The sequence below is a fragment of the Dasypus novemcinctus genome, chromosome 12 (genome assembly GCF_030445035.2).
Source record: "Dasypus novemcinctus isolate mDasNov1 chromosome 12, mDasNov1.1.hap2, whole genome shotgun sequence".
Classification (NCBI taxonomy): Eukaryota; Metazoa; Chordata; class Mammalia; order Cingulata; family Dasypodidae; genus Dasypus; species Dasypus novemcinctus.
In genome coordinates this window covers 97,869,608-97,884,749 of record NC_080684.1, presented here as the reverse complement: position 1 = coordinate 97,884,749, position 15,142 = coordinate 97,869,608, and the positions used below count along the sequence as shown (strand labels likewise).

General features: G+C 55.6%; 1 protein-coding gene across 1 annotated transcript in view; it reads right to left on the bottom strand.

Moving 5' to 3' along the window:
- Window positions 1-209: 209 nt before the first annotated feature.
- TRIOBP (TRIO and F-actin binding protein) overlaps window positions 210-15,142 on the bottom strand; it is a 49,640-nt gene continuing 34,707 nt past the window's right edge. The window contains exons 17-25 of the mRNA XM_058309131.1: window positions 13,652-14,171; window positions 12,444-12,554; window positions 5,884-6,031; window positions 4,314-4,416; window positions 3,424-3,583; window positions 3,237-3,350; window positions 2,254-2,340; window positions 1,427-1,590; window positions 210-859 (exon numbers count right to left, since the gene is read on the bottom strand). Of these exons, the coding sequence (XP_058165114.1) occupies window positions 1,429-1,590; window positions 2,254-2,340; window positions 3,237-3,350; window positions 3,424-3,583; window positions 4,314-4,416; window positions 5,884-6,031; window positions 12,444-12,554; window positions 13,652-14,171 (1,405 nt within the window). The 3' untranslated portion in view covers window positions 210-859; window positions 1,427-1,428. The remainder of the gene's footprint in view (window positions 860-1,426; window positions 1,591-2,253; window positions 2,341-3,236; window positions 3,351-3,423; window positions 3,584-4,313; window positions 4,417-5,883; window positions 6,032-12,443; window positions 12,555-13,651; window positions 14,172-15,142) is intronic.

The window sequence follows — 15,142 nt, the reverse complement described above, 5'->3', positions numbered from 1 at the left end:
GTCAGGGTGGGGCCTGGACCCGGCTTTCTGACCAGCACCCCAGGGGTGCTGCTGCTGGCCTACAAACCACACTCAGGCCGCGAGGCCCTCAGCCACGGAGGAACGGACACGCAGCTCCTCCCACCCGCCGCCCTTCAGGAAGTGCAGGGAGCCATTTTAAAGCGCCCTGGTCTCCGTATCCCGCCCTGCCCAGCCATCCAAGACATCAGAACTATTGGAATATTTTATTAAGTTAGGAAGGTTTACGGAGCAGGAGAGAAACGCCTTCGTGGGATGCTCCAGCAGTTCCACGCCCAGCACCCCTCAGAAGAGAAGGTGGGGCCATGGGGACAGCTGCTAGACCCCTCAATCCATCCGTCCCTCCATCTCGAGCCCCAGGACATGGGTCCACCCAGGGCAAGAAGCAGTTAGTAGGAGGTGGGGGAGAGGGAGCTGGCTCCCTGCCTCTTCCCCCGAGGCAGCCCCGCGTGGCCTTGGCTAGACCCTCGGTGCAGGGCCACGGGCCCGAGCGGGGAGTGAGTGGAGACAGAAGAGGGGCCCGTGCCATAGGCGCATGCCGCCAGGAACTGCCTTTTTAAAAAGTATCAAGTGTTTGGGGGGGGAAAGGGTGAAAAATTCTATATAAAAATCTCTTCACATATAAAATCCTGAAGAAGGTGCAAGGTAGACCCAGTGCAAGGGGCGCGCTCAGATATGCAGAGTGTGTGTGCGTGCGTGTGTGTGTGAGGGGTGGGTGTGAGTACACATGCGGCCCACAGAGGGTGGGCTGAAAGCTTGGCTTCTGGCTTCCATCAGCGTGGGAGGAGGCGACTGGTCCCCTGGGGCTGCAGGGTGTCCAGCCGGACTGGACCTCGAGGACCTGGAAGACAAGGGCGGGGCGGGGGGTTGTGAGCTGAGTGTGGGGAAAGCTCCCAGGCTTGGCCCTGGGTCCAGGAGGGCCTTCCACTGCCTCCTGGGGGCCTCTTCCCCCGGCTTCTCCCAGAACTGCCCGGCCTACACATGCCTTAGGAAGTCCACAAGGACTTGTCAGAAAGAGGAAGCTCCAGGTAGACATGCCATTGGGACAGGCATAATACAAATGTTTCAAACCCTGCTAAAGCAAGGGGGGATGTGAGACGGAATGAACAGTAATGGTGATTAGTGATGTCTGAGGCGGGAGGGCTGGAACTGATGAGCTAGGGCTGAGGCGGGAGGCTAGAGGTGGTGGGAGGGGCTGGGATCCATTAGCGATGCCTGCGGCCGAAGCTCGGGGATTGATTAGCGGTGCCTGCCAGGCAGCAGGGCCGGAGCTGGGGCAGACCCTGGAACTGCCAGCCCACGTGACAAAGCAGCAACCTGACCAGATGGCCACGCCCTCAGGAGTGACGCTCCAGCCCCAGGCTGGCTGGATCCCCCCCACCAGCCCGGGGCACCCCGAGGCACCCACCGCTACTCCGCCAGGCTGTTGCGCAGGGCCTCCTTCTCCTGCAGGGCAGCCATGGCCAGGCGGAGGTGCTCCTTCAGCTGCTCGATCTCCCGCTCCGACCGCGTCTTGAGGTGGTTCAGCTCCACAGACACGTCCTGGTATTTGCCCGGGGCGAAGGGCTTGTCCTGGGGGCGGGAGGGAGCCGTGAGGGCGCACCGCCCTCCCTCCCTGGCAGGCAGGCCCCTGCGCAGCCCGCCTGGCCTCTGGTCCTCCCCCGCCTCGCCCTGGGCCTCCCCCTTGGGCACCCCTTTGAGCTGAGGCTCAGAGAGGTGACGTGCTTGCCGGAGGCCACGCCAGCCTGGCCTCCTCGTCCCCAGTGCGCTGCCTGTTCTCAACGTGCAGTGAACACAGCTCCCGCTCAGGGCCCACCTCCCACCCACACTGGCCTAGGGCCTCAGAGGCACACGGTGGTGGTAAACGCCCGGCGGCGGCGGCCCCGAGCTGCAGGATCCTTGACCTGGGCTGGAATGCCAGCCCTCCCACCAGCAGCAATGCAGTTCATCCTTCACTGGAGGATGCTCCACACAGGCAGGCTTATCCCCACCCAGCACGGTGCCTGGCATACAATGGGTGCTCAATAATTACTTGCTGAATAAATAAAGCAAGTGTGACCTTGGCAAGCACTTAACTCTCTCAGCCTCAGTGTCTTTGTCAGTGGGGTTAAGGACACCCACTTGGAAGGGCCACCCGATGACATGAGGCGAGGAGGAAGGCCTGACCCAGAGCAGGTGCTCACAGGTGGCTGGAGCCCTGAGGTGCCTGCCCCAATGCACCTGGTTGGGACCTACCTTTTGCATCACTTGGAGCTCATCCCGGAGACACTGCACCTCTTTCTTCAGGTACTGAAGTTCGTTCTCCTTCACTCGCAGCAGCACCTGGGGTCACAGGCACCAGGCTGACCTAGGGCCAGGGTCCCCCCGCCCCACAGGGCTCTGCTGCCTGGTTTCTTCCCACCTTGGGCCCCCAGAATATAGCCTCCAGTATGCACCTAGACCTATTACCTTCAGGGGCAGACTCCTCCAGGAAGCCCTCCCTGGTTTCCCCATGCTTTCTCAACCTTGCTCTACCTCTCTCATCCCTGTCCATATCATATGAGTGGGTATCCCTCTGTCACATGTGCCGTGGTCCCAACACAGGGTCAGGACCTCAACCGCACAGCAAAGGGGACACAAGGAAGCCATACTGTGGCCCTACCGTGCCTCCCAGTGCACTCTCACTCAGCGCTCCCCAAACCGAGGGGGAAAGGAGAGTGAGGTGCAGCCAGGAGTGGGGAGGCTTTAGAGCCTGGCTCTGGGGCCAAACTGGCTGCTTCAAATCCCAGCTCTGGCCATGACCAGCTGGGCAGCCTTGGGCAGGTTGCTGACCTCCTTGTGACATGGTTCCGTCATATGTAACATGGGAAGGGGGAGGAATAGCATCTTCCTGATGGGACTGTCCTGAGGACTAGATGAGCTCACAGGTATAAAGGCTCAGGAGTTCCAGGCTAGAGGAATCCTGGGTCACACAGACGCTTCCTCACTCCAACACGCTCCAGAAAGGGAGGTGCTGGCTCCACTTAACATTTGAGCTGCCGGGGCTCAGAGAGGTGAGGTGACTTGCTACAGTCACATAGAAGGGGGTGGGTGGTGCTCTGTCCTAGCTGGGCCCACCTCTCCTGGCTGGGGCCTGGCTGGGGCCTGGCTGCAGGTCATCCCAGCCTGACAGGGAGCTCTCCGGCACGCCCCAGGCCCGGACAGCCAGGTGGGCTGCTGCCCCAGGGGTGGCCGCTCACCTCCAGCTCGCAGGAGCTCCGTTCGTTGCTGCGCCCACAGCCATTGCCTGTGCCCTGTGAGGAAATGAAGCTGCGCAGCCGGTCAATCTCCTCCGACAAGCGGGTGTGCAGCTCCTGGCAGGGGCAGGCTGGTCAGCGCTGGGTGCTGGGGACCCCTGCCACCCACCCTGACCCGGGCCAGGCCCACCTGGTTGTGGCGCAGCAGCTCCTGGCCCTCCTGCTGGCAGCGCCGCAGGGTGTGTTCCCGCTCCGCAGCCTGCCGCGTCAGGGCCCCGATCTCCAGGCACTTCTGCGAGTACTGCTCTGACAGCACCTGCAGCTCTCGCTTCAGCGCCTCCACGTCTGACCTGCCCCAGAGGAGGAGGGGAAGGATGGCACGGGCTTGCCCGTCCTCTGCCAGGCTGGGAGCTAGTCACGGAGACTCCAAGTGGCTCAGAACTCCTGGGCTCCCTTCCCAGTGTTGCCTTCAGCCCACTCGGGGGCTATGAACGGGTGACTGGAGAGGGTGCGCTGGAAGATCCTATCTCTGAAACCCCAGGAGCAAGGGTTCTTAACCTTTTTTGTTCCACAGCCCCCCTTTCCAGGCAGGTGAAATGAATACTACTGTAATTTATTTATTGCGTATAGTCATAAGTGAAGGAGATGCTAGATTTCAGAGGCCAGAGAAAATAAAGATAATAAGTAGACTTTCTTCAATACAAGCTTACAGACTCCCTGAAATCTTTCCACGGACCCCTGGTTAAAAATCCCTGCCTGAGAGCCTGTGTCAGGGAGAGACACGTACTGGCTGAGGGCAATACCGCAGCTGGGTGGAAAGAAGAGGGCAGAGTCTAAGACTGGCCAAGACAAGAAGAGGCCTGAAGAAAGAACTGTCTATGTGGACCGCATGGAGGCCAGCGGGAGCCCCGCTGTTTCTCTTACCGGTGTCCCCGTGACTGCAGCTGGGGACAAGCTGACGTGTTCTCGGCCTAGAGCCTCTGCAAAGTTCCCTGACTTAACCACCCAGTCAGGCACCTGAGCCCCTGGCTCGGGAGGGAGGCCCAGCTGACAGACCCCAGGGCCCAGACAGCGTCTTACTGGTGCTGCTTCCGAAGACCGTCGGGGCCCTGCTGGAGACTCCGTGTCTTGCTCAACTCCCGGGTCAGCTCCTCTTGGTAGGCCTTCTTCATGGCTTCAATGGCTGGAAGCAGGGAAGAGAGGTGGAGGGGAGATTGGAGAGGAATGGGGAAAAGTGTGCAGCGAGCACTGGACCAGGAGTCCAGAGCAGTGTGGGCTGCCTCACAAACTGAGGAGCCGTGGGCAAGATGTTCACCCTCTTTGAGCCTGTCTGTCAAGGGAGGATAATAATCCCTGCTGGGGAGACAGCTCAGTGTCTGGAGGGCGAGCTTCAGGTAAGAGCCCACAGCCTGCTGGCCCTGCACAGCCTGGAGGGCTCTTGCACAAGGCCCCACGGCCTTGTCGAGGAGTCAAGAGCTCAAGCCCTGCGGTCAGCATGAGTCAAAGCTCCCTCACTCACACCTGTGAGTTGACCCCTTTTGCTGATAACGCTAGCACCATCCCTTCATGGGGTCATTAGAAGATGCGTCTGAAGCATTTAGAACCGTGCAGAGCACAGAGCAAGTGCCCAGATGTTCGCTCCTGCTGTTGTATTTTTCAGACTAAGCCGTTTTTCACGTCCACACAGGGTCTCTGTCAGGCTAAAGCAAATCCTCAGCCTCCCGTAATTCCCAAATGCCTGAAGCGCTGAACACTGAACGTTTTTCATCACTCTTCTGGTGGTAGCGATTCCCGACCTGAACAGATGCAAGGCTGTTTAGGGTCCTGCTGTTGCACTTGAGTGGGACGTGGAATGTTGGGTTACAGGATGAAGGCAGGACCCATACCTAACATGGACTATCACTGAAAATGCACAACCCACCTGGCCCAAGGGCTCAAGATGAGGATGGTGGGCTGTGGGAGAGAAACCCTTGGCCGCTTTTTATCATTCCTTTCATTCTGCAAACCCCACGGAGGTGCCCAGGAGGTGCCAGGCACATGGGCTGGCATGCAGAGGACAGAGAGGACAGGGTATCTCCTGTGTCTGAGCTGGGACTGTTCATCTCCCTAGGGAGGGCAGAGGGGGGGTTCAGAGTATGGTTTTGCAGTTGGGAGTTCCCTGGGCACCAACCCTGGTTCTGCCACTACCACCCTCTCTGAGCCTCAGCTTCCTCATCTGTGAAATGGGGTCTATCCCTGAGCCCTATGAAGATGCAGGGGATTGACAGGGGTAATGCATGGGGCACAGAGGCTGACCTGCAGCAGGGCTTGGGAAATGCTCGCACCTTCCTTGCTTTTCCCTGCCCAGACGCCCAGTGAGATCACACTCCCGTGAGAGCAGGGGCTGTGGCTGATCGGTCTCACCCGCAGCACAGGGCACAGGCCTGGGCGTGGAGAAGGGCCCCTCGATGGCAGGCCCCTAAGGCAAAGGACTTACAACCCATGGGGTCTTTACTGCCTCAGTTTCCCCTTTCCCAAGTTAGGTCAGAGGCTGGTTCTAGGGCCTTCTGACCCTCCAGACCCCCTGCCCCTGTTATTTAAAGGTCTCCCTGATTAAGCTTGGAGGTTCATGGGGCCTGACCTGCTGTGCTGGCCCCAGTCAGGCCCTTACCGGAGGCAGTAGCTGCCGTCTCCTCAGCCAGGAGCCACTCCTTCTCCTGCTGCAGCCGCTGCAGCTCCCGCTCGTGGTGCCGCTGCAACTGCTCCATCACCTGCTGGTGGGAAGACTCCATCTCCGCCAGGCTGCGCTCGCATGCCTCCTGTGGGCAGGAGAATGGATCAGAAGGGCAAGAGGGTCGTGGAGCTGCCCCTCTACCCAGGACAGTGCTCCTTCCCCACGTTAAAGCAGGGGGCCTCAGGGGCGGCCCTGTCGTGGTCCCAGCTTCACTTCTCCTCCCTGGACCCCAACGCCACCAGCCTGGCACCTGGCACCATTCCCACGCCTCCATTCCACCCCCTCATCCATACACCTCCGCTGTCCCTCCCCGCTTCGAGCCCTTCCAAGGCTCTCCACTCTGCGGGATCAACCCCCCTGCTCCTGCGTCCGATCCGAGGCTTCATCCCCTGCTCTTTCCCCGCCAAGCTGCCTCACAGCCATGAAGGGCAGCTCACAGCTTGTTCATACCTCTGTTTAGCTCAGGCTGCTCCTGCTGCCTGGAACACTCTTCCACAACTTCTCCCCCTGAGTAATTCCCTCCCAGGAGCCGCTCCAGCGTGCCCCCGCCCCCTTGTCCCCACCTCTGGGCAGCCCCTGCCCCGGCTCCACAAGCTCCCTGAGGACAGGGAGTGTCTGGCCCATCTGGGTGCCCCTGTTGTCCAGCCCAGGGCCTGCTCGTGGCAGGTGCTCACTACCTGGGCTGAAAATTGAAGCCTGAATGCAAAATGGGGCTTTGCAGACGAGTCCGACAAATATTTAAGGCTGATAATCCTCGCTGGTGGCAAGGATGTGGCAAAACAGGAACTGCTGATGGAGTACTAAGCGCGGCGAGGTTGTGGAGGGCGGTTTGGCGGTAGCACATTTTTAACGACCCCATAGAAAGTCACGCGCACAGACTCTTAGACAAGGTACTCCCTACGGCCAGGCGGTAACAGAGCCTGGGAACGCCCTACAGGCCTAACGGGAGAGCCTTAATAAATCATGAGGCAAGCTGCACAAAGGACCCCAGGTGGCTGTTAAAAGGCACAGCCAGAGCTGCCTGTGTGGGCTGCCAGTCACGGGTCTGGAAAGTTAGGTCTGGTTTCTGACGGTACGTGTGGTGCAATCCCCTTCTTGGAAACAAAACACAGGCTCTCTCTGGGTACATGTATGTAGAAACCTAGAAAAAGGTATGGAGGGACGCTGTGGGAGGCAGACGAACGGCGCCCCAAGGAGGCCCACGGCCTAATCCCTGGAATCCAGGAATATGGCAAAGGGGAAATCATGATGCAGACAGAATTGGGGTTGTGAGATGGCTGGTCTTAAACAGGGAGACGACCCTGGCATAACCAGCAGCTTAAAAATGCAAGAGGGAGGCAGAAGAGGCAGAGGGCGACGGGAGTGTGAAGGAAGTGTGAAAGAATGGCCGAGTGTGTGGGCCAGCGCTCCGTTCTCCCTCGAAGACTCCGCTCTCCTTCGGGAGCTCTGAAGACGGAGGAGGGGCCCCGAGCCCAGGCTGCGGCCGCTCCAAGCCGGCAGACAAGGGAACGGACCCTACAGCACCGACAGTTCCTGATTTTAACCCAGTGAGACCATGTCAGATTTCTGTCCTACAGAACGTAAGACAATAAATTTGTGCTATTTAAGCTGCTCTGTCTGGGGAAATTTGATAGAGCAGCCACGGGAAACCAAGTGGATCATGCTGAAAGGACAACCAAGGTGGCTCCTGGGGTGCAAGCCAGTAGGAGAGAGAGCGGCACCTGTTAATTTCTATCCTTTTGATTGGTTTGAATTTTTGAAAATGCAAACATGTTTCTTATGTAATAAGAACTATTTAAGGTAATTGAAAAGGGAGGGGAGAGCCAGGGAAGAAACTGAGGCACAGAAGGCCCATCGGAAGAGGCTGTATTTTCCCTCTATGCCACAGGCACACGCCTACCCCTGCACCTAAATGGGGTAGGGGCTGACTCCTCTCTTCCACTTTCTCAGCAGCCCCACCTTCCAGGAGAGACCCCCTGTGGGCTGCAGCAGGCCAGTGCAGGGGAGGGGAAGAGGCCAGGCCTCCCGGGGCCAGGTGTTCTGGGTGTGCCCTGGCATGTCGGCCCACTTCTGGGTCCTAACCTTGACTCCACTGCAAAGTGAGCATGAATAAGCCCCTTGCCTCTCTGAGCCTCAGACTTCTCATCTGGAAAACAGGGCTAAGTCCAGCCCGCAAGGGTCTCCATGGAAGGGGAAGGAAAGCCAGGGCCACCTGGCCAACACAGCCCTTATCACGGACACCTGAAGTGTCCTGACACTGGCTGCCACTATGAGCTACAGCAAAGAGACAGCCGTGGCCCCCACTGCGAAAAGTGGCCAGCCTCAGGGGGTGACCCCCCCAGGTCCCCAAATGCTGCTCTGTGGTGACAAGCCCCGGCCCAGAGACAGGGACACCCACACAGCCTAAGGCAGGCAGGCTTGGGGCCTGTTGCCAGGGAAGGGAATCCCCTCCCAGCTGTCACCTCTCCAGTGCCCGGGAATTTCCAGCCGCCTCCTCTTGTGCCCGAGGCAGGCACAGATGACTCAGCTCCTCTTCTGGCACCGTTCACATCTCGGGCCACTCCTTCACCCCCAGCTTCTGCTATCTGCTTCCTGATTCCCTTCTCACCTCCACCTCCCCAATCCCACCTGCTCCCTCTGCCCATCCCAGCCTAACAGGATGAAATGCCAGCAGCCCACAGAGTAGCCATGGGGGCCCCTGGCAAGCAGGGAGCCTGGATCCCAGACATGGGTTTGCCTCCAGCTCAAAGGCCACATCCCTTTCTCTAGGCCTCAGTTTCCCCACATGTAAGCTAAGAGACCAGAGCAGTGCTTTTCAAACTTCATTTTTCCAAATGAAATTGAATAGTAGCAAAATGGACAGACAAAGCTGCTCTGATTACAGATGAGTGTGATGGACGCCCCCAGCCCCAGCCCCCAGAAAGGCAGATCCCATTTGGCTTCTAAGGGTTCCAAAGAGCAGTCTGAAGCCCTTGGTGGGGGGGGGGGGAGGGGGAGGGGGAGGGAGGGAGGTCCTCTGAGGTCTCCCCAGTTGTCTCGAGTTTGTCTTGATTTAACTGGGAGGTGCCTGCCCAATCCTTCCCTGCCCAGGAAGCCATGGACAATTCTGGCCCCTCCCTCTCCTCCCCTCGCTGATGTCCTGTGACCCCCAGGCCTGCCCTCCACGCCAAGACCCTGCCCTGCCCCTGGTCTGCCTTCAGCTGAACGTTCTGCAGCAGGGCCCAGCTCATGGACAGCTCAGGGCCTCTGCGGGCTCAGCCACCAAGCCCCCAACTCTCCGTGCTCCAGGTACCCTCCTACATCTCTCCTGCCCTCAGCCATTGCCCCAGCTCCTCCCACCTGGCCTTTCCCCTTCCCAAGCCCCCCTCCACTCCAACGCCACTTTCCCAGCCCCAAACCTCTTCAGGTGTGCAGAATGAGTTTCTCACTCCTTAGCTTGGTGATGGAGGCCCAGGGGTGAGCACCTATCAAGCGTCCAGCCATGTCCCACCCGACCCCCCCCAGAGCTCAGCACAGCACGCGCCCTCAGGAAGCTTCCCGAAGGTCCCCTGGTGGCAACCGGCCCCTGGAAACCTCTGGAAGGTTCCTCCTGTCCGGGGCCTGGGGTCCCAGCATTCTTTTCTCCTGCAGGCACCAGCATGCTGGAACCAGCTTGTCCTGACTGGAGACAGCTTGTTATGAAATTTTTAGGAATTCCATAAGCCAGCTATTCATCAGAGCCATTATTGAAAGTTAAATGACATAAACTTACAATTAACTGTCTTAAAAACAAAGGCCATACTCAAAACTCATGATGTCCTAATAATCTCACTCTATTTTATGATACTCTGCTCCTGGCGGCCTGGTGGAAACAATGCGTGGAGGAGGAGTCCTTTCCCTCTCTGCATTTGGGGATTTCACCCCAGTGGCCCGACGTCAGCCGAGTGGGGACATTTACACCTCAGACATGGGCAAACGTTACAATCAGGGCTCGGTTTCTTGTTTTGCTGATTATCTAGACTTAAGTGATGAGAAAATGCCAATAATGCCCATTAAACTTAAAAGTGTATCAGGTATAGGTGTTACATGGTAAACAGAACCAAAAACTACGGGAACATTCTCAATAGAAAATATCCGATTCAGCAAAGAAGTTGCTCATTGCATGGGCCAAATAGAGTTTTGACAAATCTTCTCATTTTACTCATTAACAAAAAGAAAAACTCAACTAACATTCATATTAAAACTATACTTGTTTGTAAATTAGATGCAAGTATAGAGTTCAGCAAAAATCAATGAAAACATTCTACAAAAAATCAGTTTTCTATATGGGATTTGCAGTGGAAAGTATTGCATACTTTTTATTTATAAATTTGTACTGAACATCCTTTATATCAGTAAAATGCAGAATAAGCCTACATATCAGGGTGTATGTGTACACACCCATTATTCTTCTGGAGGGCCAGTTAAGCGTTTGCCAGCACACCAAGGGCCTCAGGCCTAGCCCCCAGGCCACGGCTTCTCAGCCTCGGCACTTGAAGCCAGGTGATTCTTTGCTGGGGCTTGTGCTGTGCACTGCACGCTGTTCAGCAGCAGCACTGGACTCTACGCACTAGAACCAGGAGAACCTGCCCATGCCTCCCCAAGTTGTGACAACAAAAATGTCTCAAAATATATTTGGCAATCACATATTCAATAAGGGTTTAATATCTGTGATATATGAAGAGATCATCCAACTCAAAAATAAAAAGACAAATGCCCAATTAAAAAGTGGGTAAAAATCTTGAAAAGCCTATTGTCCAAAGAAGAAACACAAATGGCAAAGAAAAAACACATGAAAAAATTGTCAACATCACTAGTGATTAGGGAAATGCAAATCAAAACTACAATGAAATATCATTGCATACCTATTAGACTGGCTGCTATTAAAAAGACAGAAAACTGTAAACGTTGGAGACGATGTGGAGATAGGAATGCTTATTCACTGTTGGTAGGAACGTAGATGGTACAGCCACTGTGGAGGACTGTTTGGCAGTTCCTAAAGAAGCTGAATATAGATTTGCCATGTGACTTGGCAATAACATTACTAGGTATATACCCAGAAAAGCTGAGAGCAGAGACACAAACAGACATCTGTACGCCTAGGTTCATAATGGTGTTATTAACAACTGCCAAAAGTTGGAAACAACCCAGAAGTCCAACAACTGATGAATGGATAAACAAATTACAATGTATATACACAATGGAATATTATGCAGCTGTAAGAAGAAATGAAGTCATGAGCATATGACAACATGGATGAACCTGGAGGACATTATTTTGAGTGAAGCAAGCCAGACACAAAGGACAAATACTGTATGACTGCAATATTGTAAACTAAATATATTGTATAAATTCATGGAGTTAATAACTAGAATATAGTTCACAAGAAAACAGAAAGAGGGTAGAGGTTAATCTGTGCAGAACTGGTAAAAAGGTCTTCAGAAATGAATAGAAATGGTGAAAGCATATCATGTTGTTTGTAACTAGCAGTGCTATTGTTTGGGTATGACAGTGGTTGAAAGGGAAAGTCTAAGGTCATGTATATTACTAGAAGGAAAGCTAAAAACTATAACATGGGACCGTGTAAGACAGTAAAACCTCATGTAAAACGCGAATATGGGTGCTATTGCCTATGTAAGACTGTTTTTACAAAATATAAATACGAATACACTAGAGAGAAGAAAACAGAATAGCACCTATGTACGACAGGACGCATAGAGATTGAGAGGTGATGCTTTGTTTATTTTTTGTTTATTATTATTATCACTGGAATAATGAAAGTGCTCTAAGAATGACTGAAGTAATGAGTACACAAATATGTGATTACACCAAATGCCACTGCTTTTACACTTTGGATGGATTTATGCTTTATTAAAGGCATCAATAAAATTGATTTGTTTAAAAAAAAATACGTCTCCTGACATGATCAAATGTTCCCAGGGGGCAAAATCGCCCTTGTTGAGAACCACCATCCCAGGCAGCCCACGCACTCCGCAAGGGTCCCTGCAGGACCCCCAGACCACCTCACACAGGGTGTCAGCTGGCAGGTATGGGCAGGATTTCCATATGTCAACAAAGTGACCCCCACGGGCCCGCCTCTTGGGGCTCCCACCCTCCACTGGCCCCCCACTGGCCCAGGTGGTCAGGAGAAGGGGAGGGATTCACCAAGTGCAGAGTGCCAGGCAGGGGTCACACAGGCGCTGCCGTCAGCCGGACCCGCGCTGAGATCCCACTTCCGACACCTGCAGGCTGGGCGACCTCAGGTAGGCCACAGAACCTCTGGGCTCAGTGGCCTGGTCTGTAAAATGGACTCAGTGATCATTCCCACCCTCTGTGGGGAGATTAAATGAGACGATGCATGTCAAATGCCTCACTGAGGCCCCATACACAGGAAGTACTCCAGAAATATTAGCTGTTTTCTGATAACATGGCACCCAGAAGCGTGCCTTCTCTGTCCCCAAAGAGCCCTCAAGACTCACCTGTGAAATGTAGCCTGGGGGGGTATGACCATCCTCCTGGGATCCCGGTGTGTCCCGGGGAGCCTCCCCTCGCAGCCGCCATGCCTCCAGCTGGGCGCGGAGAGACTGGACCTGTGAAAGGAGGAGGTGGGGTTGGCTGGGGCCCAGAGGCAGGGAGGGAGCTGGCGGGAGGCAGTGGTGAGCCTGCAGGCTTCCAGCTCCACAAGGACACAAGCCTGGCTTCCCTGGGATGCTTAAAAACAGCTTTGAGGGAAGCGGACTTGGCCCAATGGATAGGGCATCCCGCCTACCACACGGGAGGTCCGCGGTTCAAACCTGGGCCTCCTGACCCGTGTGGAGCTGGCCCATGCGCAGTGCTGATGCACGCAAGGAGTGCTGTGCCACACAGGGGTGACCCCACGTGGGGGAGTCCCACACACAAAGAGTACACCCCATAAGGAGAGCCACCCAGCATGAAAGAAAGTGCAGCCTGCCCAGGAATAACGCTGCACACACAGAGAGCTGACACAACAAGATGATGCAACAAAAAGAAATACAGATTCCTGGTGCTGCTGATAAGGATAGAAGTGGTCACAGAAGAACACACAGCGAATGCACACAGAGAGCAGACAACTTGGCAGCGGGGGGAAGGGGAGAGAAATAAATAAAAAATAAATCTTATTTAAAAAAAAAAACAAACCAGCTTTGATTTTGAGAAAAGGAAGCTGCCCTGGAGTGGAGCTGTAGGCAAGGGGGACATTCTGGCTCTTCCCTGATGGCCAGATCAATGACTTGGGAAAACGTTGGCCCAAAGACCCCAGGGTTGTGAGCAGGACACTGTTTACTGGGGTATGGGGGAAACATCCTCGAGCCTCAGTTTCCCCGTCAGTAAACAGTAATAAGCCTTACTGTGTAAGATCAAGAGACTGTTGTGAGGATTATGTGAACGAATGTAGAGAGGCCTAGGGCAAGCTTGGTAGGAAGGAAAGACTCGACAAGTGGCCTCTCTCTTCCCCATCATTCTGTTATTGCTGAGGGCAGAATAAGGATAAAAAAATTCAAGGTGCAGGGAAGAAGATTCCAATTCACAAGGAGTCTGCACCAGCTATGGATCAGGGGTGAGGTCCCCGTCATGTAGTTATGTGATACCAATGTCATCATGTGAATGCAAGGATTGGAGGGGGCAGGTGGGGTGAGGGGCTCCCAAAGGGGCTGGTCGTGATGCCTACCTCCTTTTCCAGGGCCTCCTGACTGTCACTCATGGGCCCCCGGCGCTCCCTGTGGCTTTGGTTGAGCAGGGCAGCGAGTGGCACCCGCTTGTTCTCCCGCAGCGGGAGCTTCTCCAGCTCCTGCCACTTCTTCTCGATCTCCTCGCTAAGTCTGCTCTGCTGGTCTTCAGTCAGGGGGGCACCCAGGCCCCGGCGCGGCCCCTCACCAGCCGCCGTCTCTGTGGCCCTGCCGTCCGTGGCCTCGAACCACTTCCTTCGCTCCTCAGAGCGCTGGGCCAGGTCCCGCTCCAGCTCCTCCTGCTTGGCCAGGCGGTCAGGGGCCCGGGCAGGGGTGCGGGCCCGCTGCTGGGAGCCCTGAGTCAGCGGGGAGAGCTCCACGTAATCCAGGGACTGCCGCTGCCCGTCCACCTTCCGCGGGCCGCCCCGGCTGATGACCTCCGAGCCCGCCCGCTGCTCGCCCGCCTTCAGGGAGCCCTTTGGGTGGCTGTGCAGAGTGTTCTCCTTGTTGCGGTCCAAGAGCCTAGAGCACCAGCACAGCCTCGTCAGGAGGGACCTGGCCCGCCTGGTCCCTCAACAGCACTTCTGGGATGGCACCTGTGTGCCCGGGGCTGAGGACAGACACCAGTGGGGGAAGTAACCTAACCGAGAGTGGAGACCTCAAGCTTTGCTGCTCACAGGCCCTGGGAACCATCCTGGCCCCATCACCTACCAGCAGCGGGCCTGGGTCAGCGGGCTTCCGCTCTTCGAGCCTCAGTCACCTCATCTCTAGGATGGCACAAGGCCTCTCTCAGAAAGGGTGTGGGCACCAGATGGGCGAGTGAGGGTAAAGCAACCAGGAGCCCCTTTGCAAACGGTGATCAATGTGTTACTATTACAAGTGTGGAATAAACAAAATAAAGCCACGACATCAGGGTCTGGGTTTAGTCACTGCTGAGGAGGTGAAAATAGAGACCTTTGAGTGCACAGAGCACCCAGTTGAGACTTTTAACAACTGCAGGTGGCTCTCTCCTGCTTCCATGATAATAGCATGCACATGGCCACCCAGCCAAAGACTACACTGCCCAGCATCCCTTGAGGCTGTGTATGGCCATATGGTGAACGTTAGGTGGGGTGTGAGAGGTGGCACCCTTTAAAGGGCTGGATATTGGGGAGTAGCCCAGTGGTTGAGCACCTGCTTCCCATGTTCAAGGTCCTGGGTTCAATCCCTGGTACCTCCTAAAAAAAAAGAAGGCCCTGGCTGGGACTCCTGCTGCAGAGGCAGGAGCCCTGAGGAAAGGGCCTCAGAGCTGCCCCACTGTGCCTGGACGGCACAACCCTGGACTGTGGAGAAAGAAAGATTATCTTATTTAAGCTGCTGTAGTTGGGCCTCTCTACAGCAGCTGAGCCTGTTCCCACTGCACAGCACTGGTCAGTTTACAAAGAGTCTCAGGGCACTTCCTCACATGGCACAGACCCGACACCCCAGCAGGACCGATGAGGAATTGGACACTT